Consider the following 11,892-nt stretch of genomic DNA (forward strand, 5'->3'; position numbering starts at 1 on the left):
AAAAAAGAAAAAAGAAAAACACTCTATACTTTTCTTTCACTTTCCTCCCACGTAACCAACAAAACCACTCCAAACTTGGCAGATTCTTACCGACTGGGATTCCCTCCAACTTTTTATTATCTAATAAGAGCTAACGTCCTAAAACATGTCAGCACATTAAGAAATGTGATAGATTACTGGAATGATCTTTCGCTTTGAATAATAATTGTGGCATGGTAGCGAACATTCCCGTGTTCGGGACGGCGTGTTTAGCACACTGAAAAGCGCTGGGCGAATAAAAACAGAAGAGACTCACTTAAGAGCAAAAGCTTAGTAGGAAAGCCTGAGGGTAGATTTCAAGGCGTTGCATGGTCCTGTTTATTTCTATTTTTTCGGCCTGTGACAAATCAAGGCATACAGGAATAAATTTCATGCACAGCAAGCCTGGGAAGACTCACCCATCTGAGTAGGGAATAAATATAGGATAAATTGTTGGCAGAAAGCTTTGGATCGGATGAATTTTCTCTGAGCAAAAAGCCAAGCTTTCTCTAAGTCACTTTTACCCACATAGTCTTTTCTCTGTATGCTCAGGAACAGTCAGAATCTGGGACTTTGGCAGTGGGCAGACGATGAAAGTGTTGCCCGAGGGGAAAGACTGGAAGGAGGAGGAGCACTGCCTACAACGCCTCGTTTTCCTCAAAGCCCAAGAAAAACACCAGCACCTGGTCCTGGCCTTGGAGCGCAACGGGACTATCAAAATGATCCAGGTTTATAATCCCATTTCATATTCGTACTGCAGGTGCCCTTTTTGGGAAAATCAAATAAGTCAGTGGATAATCCCCACCCATGTAACTCCTCTCTTGGTAGCCAGCTGAAGACAGTGTTTATCCTCAACCTTCTCGTGATGCTCCTCATTAACTTTGCCCAGGTTCAAGCAAAGAGCAAAAAAGAATCCCTGCCCAGTCACCGCATGCTGCCCATCAGGCTTCCTTCCGCTGAAGGGTTAGTCAGGGTCTCCTATGGCGGGTGTCAGGAAGGTTACATTTAGACTCAGCTGCCACCTTGGACATGCTTTATACCCTCATATGGGAATAACTGACTGGCAGAACTGCTTTCCGGCAGGCTCTGTCCCTTATAACCCATAATGCATTCAGGGATGCTCAAGTCACTTTTCCAGTTTGTCACCAAAATCGCTTTGTTTATCTTAAGGTTAATGATGCAATCTGCCCAGGGCTGTTTGGGGAGGATTGAGGTAGGCTAATTTATTTTTCCTGTGACTCTATTACCACCTCGGAATGCTAATGCCCTCTTCAAATTTATAATGAAGACTGGATCATTTATCCTGGCTATTGAGTGGATCTCACCCCATCACCTCGAACTCAAGGACTCACTACCTTTATTATTCCCCTTCTGAAAGCTAAGACCAGAAAAAGAAAAGTCTTGAATAGCACAGCAATCATGAAGCACCAGCTTAAGATGACTGATGACCTAAGAACTGGAAAAAAGGAGTAAAAAACTTCCCTGATGTAATATACTCTTCTCTTGTCTGAGCAATCCAAAATGGCACTGTAGAAAGGCATTTCTTAGTAATACACTCTAAAACAAAACGAAATGTTGATTTTTGCTTTATAAAGTGCCATTGTTCATCAAGATGCCCTTCCTACCAGACAATGTCTGTTGTCACAAGTGCTCCTTTTTTGAGGGCTGCAACAAGTAGCATGGAACTATTCACTCACCAAAATTGTTTTTAGTTCTACTGTAGCATTTTTTACTTTGATTATTCTGGTTCTGCATTTAGAACCTGCAGATGGATCTTGGTAAGAACTGAAAACCTCTCTTATTTATATTTGTATTCTTGGCCATACTCAGAGTAGGTGCTCATTAAGGATGGAAAGAATAAAAAAATAAAGAAAGAAAGAACCTCTTCTAAGGTAGACAACAGTAAATTTATGAGCAGTATTTGGAGAACTTTTACCAATGTTGGAGCGGGCAGCTTTATAATATAATGTTGAGAGTGTACTTATTTATTATTATTAATTATTATTATTATTATTTACTAAATCTGCCTATTTGAAATAAAATAATTTGATTTAACATACTTATTTTCTAGAATACTTTCATTCATTCATTTTTTCAATGACCATTTACCAAATATTTACCATGTTCCAGAACGATATTCCCTTTCACCATGAAATTCATAATTTAATAGGAGTTGCACTGATCCCCCTATTACAAGTGTTGTGAGTGTTTTTACAAAGTGCCTCAGAAGCTTGTGTGGTGGGATGGTTGTCAGACTAATCGGGTAGCCAGGACATTTTTTTTTTCCAGCTAAAAACGGAACAAGCTTTATAATAAATTTCTTTCCCTAAATTCCAAACCCTGCTTCTCTGTTTGCACCAGAAACTGGAAGGTGGACAGGTGGAAGTTGGAGCTGAGAGTGGAATGGAGGAAAGATAAACCAAACCTCTATCTTCCTAGACTCCCAGCTGCCTTAAAAACAAAAACAAACGAACAAAAAAGCAAACAACCCCCCCCCACCCCCTACCAAACCAAAAAGCCAAAATCTGCTTCAGTAATCACATTCAGTTATTCAGGAAACATTGCTGATGCATTATGAGCTGTATGAGCTGCGAAGGGTCTCCAAAGTATCACGTACTTTTAAGTGTTCAAACAGTCCTTAATGGCTTAAATATAATATCTCTCTTACACTTCTGTTCTTGGTTTTATTTTCTCAAGTCTCAGAAAAATGCTTGTGCAACTGCCCGCTCTGGGCACAAATCATGGCTGTGCTGAATATTCTGGGCATGATTTCCTAAGCCATGTAACAAGAGGGCAGACTGTAAATTGGCCTATTAATACAGCTTCATAGACGACAAGAGAAGAAAACAAGGATTCTTCTCATCATCTCAGTTTTAAGGGGATAGAACTACATTTTGCCTATATGAAACCTTTGGCAAATTTGAGAGAAATTTGCCCCCAAGTCATTGTTGACAAAACCATAGGTTGGTGAGAGATTACTGTTCTAACATAATAAACAAAGCACTATGGGGGGTTCCAGGAAGATGATTAATTGATCTCAAAATCATTCAAATTCTAAAGACCCACCTACTTACCTTCCTTGTATCCATAGTACTTTAGATCTACTCATATAGCTATATTTGTGTGTCCTTTAAAGTAAATGATCTTTCTTTATGAAGCAATAACATAATAGTGCTCTTAGCATTATGTGAACTGCTGTTTTCCTAGATAACTGATTCCTAAAGACCCACCAGCCAATTCCAATATAAGATAAAAGATTTCACCAAGTAGAGATGAAATGTAGAAAAAAAGGGTAACTTTTCACAAAGCTACTTTTACTTCTTTTAAATTTTAAGATTGTATCTTTCCTACTGTTTTGTATTACTATAGCCTTTCTTTTCATAAAATAATATTAGTAGAGTTTCCCATCTCCTTCTCCCTCATGTCCTCACTTAGTAAAATTGAATGTGAGTAACTCTAGGTCAATCTTCAAAAGGTGTTTTGTAAATTCTACTGCTCTGTGAATTCAGAAAGTCTGAGAGCCACTGTCATAGGAGATTCTATTGAAACCGGTTAAGAGGTTAAGCCTGTTAAAAACCACTGTTGGGCCGGGTGTGGTGGCTCATGCCTGTGATCTCAGCACTTTGGGAGGCCAAGGCAGGAGGATCACTTGAGGCTAGGAGTTTGAGACCAGCCTGGGCAACATAGTGAGATGCCATCTCTACCAAAAAAATATAAAAACTAGCCAGGCATGGTGTCACACACCTGTAGTCTCAGCTACTTAGGGAGCTGAGGTGGGAGGATTGCTTGATCCTGGGAAGTCAAGGTTGCAGTGAGCCATGATTGCACCACTGCACTCCAGTCTGGGCGACAGAGCAAGACTGCCTCAAAAAGACACAAAAAAACTAAACCACTGTCACTACCTCATACCACCAGGTAGGCACATAAATCTAACTAAGCAATTACTCAGTGTAAATACCTGGTCACTCTTGAGATACTGCTGAGATTCATTCCTTCTGTCCCACAATGGCACAAACTCTAAACAAAGACTCCACCAGTACGCAGGAGTAATATTAGCCCATACTTTTAAATTAACATGGATATGAAATAACAGAGGCCTTAGGGCAACACCTAAAATCAAAGTTTAAAAAATGGAAGGACTTTTATCCATCAACTAGCTAAAGTCCTAATTTTGCAAATAAGAAAATTAGGGCCAAAGAAAAATAGGGCCAAAGAAGGTATGTACCTTGCCTGAGGTCCTATAAGAACTAAGACTACAAACCAGCTGTCTTCACTCCTAGGCCAATATTCTCTCCACTTTTCCATAACTGCTCTTCAACACAGAAAGAGTCCTGTTCTGCAAGCAAAATGATTGACCTTAAAATTTTGACTTTTATTCCCATATAACAATTCAAAAATTAAAAATTAATGGCCTCTCATCAATAATAACCAGTTATAAAATACAAATATGGCCCAGCACAGTGGCTCACGCCTGTAATCTCAGCAGTTTGTAAGGCCAAGGCAGGCAGATTGCTTGAGGCCAGGAGTTCAAGACTATCCTGGCCAATATGGCAAAACCCCATCTCTATAAAAAATACAAAAATTAGCTGGATGTAGTGGTGCGTGCCTGTAGTCCCACCTACTTGGGAGGCTGAGGTGGGAGGATCACCTGAGCCTGGGAGGCAGAGATTGCAGTGAGCCAAAATAGCACCACTACACTCTAGACTGGGTGACAGAGCAAGGCACTGTCACACACACTCACGAAAGAAAACATAAACATAGCACAGGTGGAATAAATGATCACATCACACTAGCAAACAAAAGTATAAGGTACCCAAAATAAACATAGCAAGAACTATACAAAAGTTTTGTGGAAATAAATCTTAAAGGATGTGAAAAGAATCTGAATAAATAGAGAGATATACCACATCCACAGATGGGATATGGCAAAGGTATCATGATTATGTTCAAATTAAAAATAAAAGCTGGTTTTAAAAAACAAAATGAAAAGACAAGTCACAGACAGTGAAAAGACCACTGCACCCCAGCTAACTGAAGAAGGGTTAGAAACCAGGATATGTAAAGAACCCCCCAAACTGCAGAAAAAAACCCCCCCACAAATAGCCCAATAGAAAAATGAACAAAGGACAGGTAAGGAAATCCAAATGGCTTGCAGACACATGAAAAAATGTTCAACTCACAATAGTCAGGGAAATATTATTAATGGTTAATATAACTAATATGTTTAAAACACAGTTTAAAAAAAATTTTTTAATAGTGGTAAGTAGTTTTTATACACTTTATAAAAGATCTGGGATATATGTGCAGACCATGCAGGTTTTTTTCTTTTTCTTTTTTTTTTGAGATGGAGTCTCGCTCTGTCACCAGGCTGGAGTGCAGTGGCATGATCATGACTCATTGCAACCTCTGCCTCCTGGGTTCAAGCGATTCTCCTCTTGCAACATCAGCCTCCCGAGTAGCTGGGACTACAAGTGCATGCTACCAAGCACAGCTAATTTTTGTATTTTTAGTAGAGACGGGGTTTCACCATGTTGGCCAGGACAGTCTCGATCCCTTGACCTTGTGATCCACCCATCTTAGCCTCCCAAAGTGCTGGGATTACAGGTGTGAGCCACCACACCTGGCCCGTGCAGGTTTGTTACATAGGTATACACATGTCGTGGTGGTTTGCTGCACCCATCAACCCGTCACCTACATTAGGTATTTCTCCTAATGCCATCCTTCCCCTATCCCCCACCCTCTAAAAGGCCCTGGTGTGTGATGTTCCCCTCCCTGTGTCCATGTGTTCTCATTTTTCAGCTCCCACTTTTGAGTGAGAACATGTGGTATTTGGTTTTCTGTTCCTGTGTTGTTTGCTGAGAATAATGGTTTCCAGCTTCATCCATTTCCCTGCAAAGGACATGAACTCATCCTTTTTTATGGCTGCATAGTATTCCATGGTGTGTATGGGCCACAGTTTCTTTATCCAGTCTATCATTGATGGGCATTTGGGTTGGTTCCAAGTCTTTGCTATTGTGAATAGTGCTGCAGTAAACATACGTGTGCATGTGTCTTTATGGTAGAATGATTTATAATACTTTGGGTATATACCCAATAATAGGATTGCTGGGTCAAATGGTATTTCTGGTTCTAGATCCTTGAGGAATTGCCACACTGTCTTCCACAGTGGTTGAACTAGTTTACACTCCCACCAACAGTGTAAAAGTATTCCTCTTTCTCCACATCCTCTCCAGAATCTGTTGTTTCCTGACTTTTTAATGACTGCCACTCTAACTGACATGAGATGGTATCTCATTGTGGTTTTGATTTGAATTTCTCTAATGACCAGTGATGATGAGCTTTTTTCCATATGTTTGTTGGCCGCATAAATGTCTTCTTTTGAGAAGTGTCTGTTCATATCCTTTGCCCACTTTTTAATGGGGTTGTTTGTTTTTTTCTTGTACATTTGTTTAAGTTCCTTGTAGATTCTGCATATTACCCCTTTGACAGATAGATAGATTGCAAAAATTTTCTCCCATTCTGTGGGTTGCCTGTTCACTCTGTTGATAGTTTCTTCTGCTGTGCAGAAGCTCTTTAGTTTAATTAGATCTTATTTGTCAATTTTGGCTTTTGTTGCCATTGCTTTTGGTGGTGTAGTCATGAAGTCTTTGCCCATGCCTATTTCCTGAATGGTATTCCCTAGATTTTCTTTTAGGGTTTTTATGGTTTTAGGTCTTACATTTAAGTCTTTAATCCATCTTGAGTTAATTTTGTATAAGGTGTAAGGAAGGGGTCCAGTTTCAGTTTTCTGCATATATGGCTAGCCAGTTTTCCCAACGCCATTTATTAAATAGTGAATCATTTCCCCATTGCTTGTTTTTGTCAGGTTTGTCAAAGTTCAGATGATTGTAGATGTGTGGCATTATTTCTGAGGCCTCTGTTCTAATCGATTGGTCTACATGTTTGTTTTGGTACCAGTACCATGCTGTTTTGGTTACTGTAGCCTTGTAGTGTAGTTCAAAGTCAGGAAGTGTGATGCCTCCAGCTTTGTTCTTTTTGCTTAGCATTGTCATGACTGTATGGACTCTTTTTGGTTCCATATGAAATCTAAAGTGGTTGTTTCTAATTCTGTGAAGAAAGTCAATGGTAGCTTGATGGGGATAGCATTGAATCTATAAATTACTTTGGGTAGTAAGGCCATTTTCACAATATTGATCTTCCTATCCATGAGCATGGAATGTTTTTCCATTTGTTTGTGTCCTCTCTTATTTTCTTGAGCAGTGGTTTGTAGTTCTCCTTCAAGAGGTCCTTCATATCCCTTGTAAGTTGTATTCCTAGGTATTTTATTCTCTTTGTAGTAATTGTGAATGGGACTTCACTCATGATTTGGTTCTCTGTTTGTCTGTTGTTGGTGCATAGGAATGTTTGTGAATTTTTAACATTTATTTTGTATCCTGAGACTTTGCTGAAGTTGCTTATCAGCTTAAGGAGATTTTGGGCTGAGACCATGGGGTTTTCTAAATATACAGTCGTGTCATCTACAAATAGAGACAATTTGACTTCCTGTCTTCCTATTTGAAAGGGTATTAAAAATTAGTTTTAAAATGTCCCATTTCATACTCATCAGGCAAAACATTAAGAAAATCAAATAATATCAAGTGTTAGCAAGAATATGAAGAAAGGGGAACTCTCATCTACTCCTGGTGAGAGTGAACATAGCTAAACACTACCTAGAGAAGTGGTTTGGTGATAGCTAGTAAACTTGAAGATGTGCATATCTTATAGTTAGGTAATTTTACCCCAGATATATGCTGTAGAAACTGTGCCGCCTGTCTGTAAAGGAAAGCAGTACCAAATTGGCACTCTGAACATCCGTCAATAGGGGAATGGATAAATATATTGTAGTATGTTTATATAATACGATAAAGCAGTCTAAAATAAATAAACTGGAGTTCCATGAAATAACTTGTATAAATCTCAAAAGCATCCTATTGAGTGAAATAAGAAAGTTGAAGAAGAATCCATATAGTTGGACAGCATTCATAAAATGGCTTAAAGTTTGAAAGCACTATCATATATATGCAGAACGTATATGTATGTATATGTAGAAATATTAAAACTTTCATGACTAACATCATATTCACATTACTGGTTACTCTATGGAGGGAAGAAAGAGGAATTATATTAATAAGCAAGGAACAGATGGGGCTGAAGATTTGGTAAAGCTAGATGGTGGATACATCAGTGTAGGTTCTATTTTCTCTATCTGTTTAAAACAGTTCAAAATAAAATAATTAATTGAACTTTTCATATACTCACTGGATTTCTATTAAAGGGTAAGGAAGATGATATTTACCTCATGGTGATCTGGGAGCTGCCCGATGTTGTGCCTTTCCTACAAGATGGGAAACATGCTGTGCATCTGAGAATGTCTACTAGAGATAGGAACATGGCTATTCCTTTCCCAGATGTCGAGTTAATAGTTGAGAGGAATGTTTCTCAACCTCCTAATGTAAGTTTCCTCTCTTGGTTTCTTTCTAACTTTTGCTTTTTGTTTTGGAAATTTACAAACATATATAAAGGTACAGAAAATAATACAAAGAGCTTCTATGTGTTATCGCTCAGCTTCAAAAATTTTCTGTGTATGGCCAAACTTATTCTTTATTCCCAGCTCTTCACCATGACCACCACCAATGGATTTTTTTTTTTTTTTTGAGACCGGGTCCTGCTCTGTTGCCCATGCTAAAGTGCAGTGGTATGATCATAGTTCACTGTAGACCCCAACACCTGGGCTCAAGTGTCCCTCCTGCCTCAGCCCCCCAAAACGCTGGGATTATAGGCATAACACACCGTGTCTGGCCCACCAATGGATTCTGAAGCAAATCTCAAACATTATGTCATTTCATCCCTTTATATTTCAGTATATATCTCTAAACAATAATGACTATTTCAAAAATAATACCATTATTTTCTAAAATATATTAAAAATAATTTGTAAGAAGTTGTTAATCTCATCACATATTCATTCAGTGTTCAAATTTTCCAGATATCCTTATAATTTCTTTCTTATAATTGGTTTCAACAACCAAGATCCAAACAAGGTCTATTTGTTGCATTTGGTTGGAAAAATCTGTTAAATATCTTTTTTTTCTCTCTCCTTGCAATTTATGTCCTGAAGAAACTGGACAGTTGACGCCACAGTTTTCCACTTTCTAGATTTTGCTGATTGCACCCTCGTGGTGTTATTTAAGAAATTCCGCTGTACTTCCTGCAATTTGGTAGTTAATCTGGTGGCTTAATTGACTACAACATGGAATTTTTTTTTTTTTTTTTAAGCAAGACTCCTTCATAGGTGCTGTCCTGTATTCCATCAAGATTCTCATAATGACCAGTTGTCTTTTTCTTTGTATCTTAGCAGTCATTGATGATCATTACCTAGGTCTATTATTTTCATTCAAAGTTGCCATGCTGCCTTTCTGCTTCATTTACTACTGGAACGTGTCTTTAAAGAAAACCTCTCCTTTATCAAATATTTGGTTACACTGAGTTACAGTTTATATAGGAAAGCAAACTAATTGATGTTTTGCTCCTTATATTTATCAGTTTTAAAGTGAATAGGTTTCCTAGCATCTTCCAAAGGTGGTCTGTGAATTTTGTTTATTTAATATCATTATTGACTCACAAATTTAAATGTTCTTGATGTGTTTCAGTCCATTTAATTTGTCATTATTATTCTTGATGCCAAAACTGTCCCATCTGAAACTGGTTGGAGCCTCTGTAAGCTCCTGAGTTGCTCTGATGTGACCTCAGAAGCTCTGGATAGCTTCCAGGTATGACAAGATGATCCAGGCTCATCTTGTACATTTCTTTCCAGAGCTAAAATCCACTATTTCTCCAATATATTCTACTTCTTTTCAGTGAGAAATAGTATTTTAAAAACCACAACCTGGGTTCTAGAGCTGCCCACTGCCACTAGGTTGGTTCTTATTTTTAGACTTTTTCAATAGACAGCTAAGAAAACACATTAAGGGAAAATGCACTACTATTTTGCACTGATATTCCCAATTCAAATGTAAGGTTATATGGCTTTTACTAATTTCATTTTATTTTATATCTTTCTCTCAGAAAATTTTGATTTCTAATGCTATAAGCATCATTATTTGCTTTATGCTATTATTTATATAATATATTCTTCTACATAATATACAGGTTCTTTATGTCATTTTATATGCTATCATTGTACATTACATTATATTCTAGTTTCAGAAAACAATAAAATTTCTAGGAACATGATACCTGACACAGCTCAGAATCTTGCTTTTTTTGCAGTTCTTTTTGTCCTTAGGGTGTATAGCATGTGGAATGTACTGTCAAATTACTGTGCTTTAAAATTGCTTAAAATAATTCCTTGTACCACCAACTCTATATATGGTTAAGTTTGCTTCATTTTTCAAATGTATTGAGTTTTCAAAATTCAGTTTTGTTTTATTGTTATGTAAAACATTTCAATACTTCTAAGATCAAATTACAAAACAAGTTCTATTCTGAGCTACAAAACAAAGTCTATTGTATTCCTGTCTTTTCCACCTTGTTCTCTCCTTAACCTATAGTTAACTTTTTAAGTTTTTGGTTTATGTTTCCATGCTGTTTTTAAAAAATATAATCAAATACTTGGTTCCCTCTCCACCTTCTTAAGCAAATGAAAGAATACTCTTTACATCCCTGTATTCCCTGCTTTATTTAATAATCTATTTAAGACCATTATAAACTGTACATAGAGATCTTCATCTTCCTTTTTTTTAAAATTGTGGTAAAATACACGCAAAGTAATATTTACCACTTAGACTAGTTTTAGGTGTACCGTTAGCGACATTAAATACATTCACATTGTTGTGCAACCTTCATCACCCAGCCATCTCCAGACGCTTTCATCTTGCAAAACTGAAACTCTGTTTATTAAACAATAACCCCCTATTTCTCCTTCCCTCCAGCTCCTAACAACCAGCATTCTAATTTCCATCTCTATGAATTAACTTACACTGGGTATATTATATAAGCAGAAACATATGGTATTCGTCCTTTGTGACTGTTCGTTTCACTTAGCATGATGTCCTCAAGGTTCGTCTATGAGTAGCGTATGTCACAGCGTCCTTCCTTTTAAAGGCTGAACGTTATTCCATTGTATGCATAGAACACATGTTGTTTACCCATTCATCCATCAATAAATACCTGGGTTGCTTTCACTTTTTTGCTATTAATAGCAATGTTGCCATGAACATGGGTGTACACATACTCATTTTTCTTTACTTTTTTAAATTATACTTTATAGTCTAGGGTACATGTGCACAACGTGCAGGTTTGTTACATATGTATACGTGTGCCATGTTGGTGTGCTGCACCCATTAACTCGTCATTTACATTAGGTGTATCTCCTAATGCTATCCCTCCCAACTCTCCCCACCCCACAATAGGCCCTGGTGTGTGATGTTCCCCTTCCTGTGTCCAGGTGATCTCATTGTTCAATTCCCACCTACGAGTGACAACATGCGGTGTTTGGTTTTCTGTTCTTGCAATAGTTTGCTGAGAATGATGGTTTCCAGCTGCATCCATGTCCCTACAAAGGACACAAACTCATCCTTTTTTATGGATGCATAGTATTCCGTGGTGTATATGTGCAACATTTTCTTAATCCAGTCTGTCATTGATGGACATTTGGGTTGATTCCACGTCTTTGCTACTGTGAATAGTGCTGAAATAAACATACGTGTGCAGGTGTCTTTATAGCAGCATGATTTATAATCTTTTGGGTATATACCCAGTAATGGGATGGCTGGGTCAAATGGTATTTCTAGTTCTAGATCCTTGAGGAATTGCCACACTGTTTTCCACAATGTT

At 37.8% G+C, this 11,892-nt stretch overlaps 1 protein-coding gene across 1 annotated transcript in view; it reads left to right on the forward strand.

Annotated features, from left to right (window-relative positions):
• The window catches only part of WDR64 (WD repeat domain 64), a 170,317-nt gene that overhangs the window by 100,680 nt on the left and 57,745 nt on the right, over positions 1-11,892 (forward strand). Inside the window, exons 13-14 of the mRNA XM_011955769.1 lie at positions 571-746; positions 8,333-8,509. Of these exons, the coding sequence (XP_011811159.1) occupies positions 571-746; positions 8,333-8,509 (353 nt within the window). The remainder of the gene's footprint in view (positions 1-570; positions 747-8,332; positions 8,510-11,892) is intronic.

Source organism: Colobus angolensis, unplaced genomic scaffold, assembly GCF_000951035.1.
Source record: "Colobus angolensis palliatus isolate OR3802 unplaced genomic scaffold, Cang.pa_1.0 Scaffold40, whole genome shotgun sequence".
In the NCBI taxonomy this organism is placed as follows: Eukaryota; Metazoa; Chordata; class Mammalia; order Primates; family Cercopithecidae; genus Colobus; species Colobus angolensis.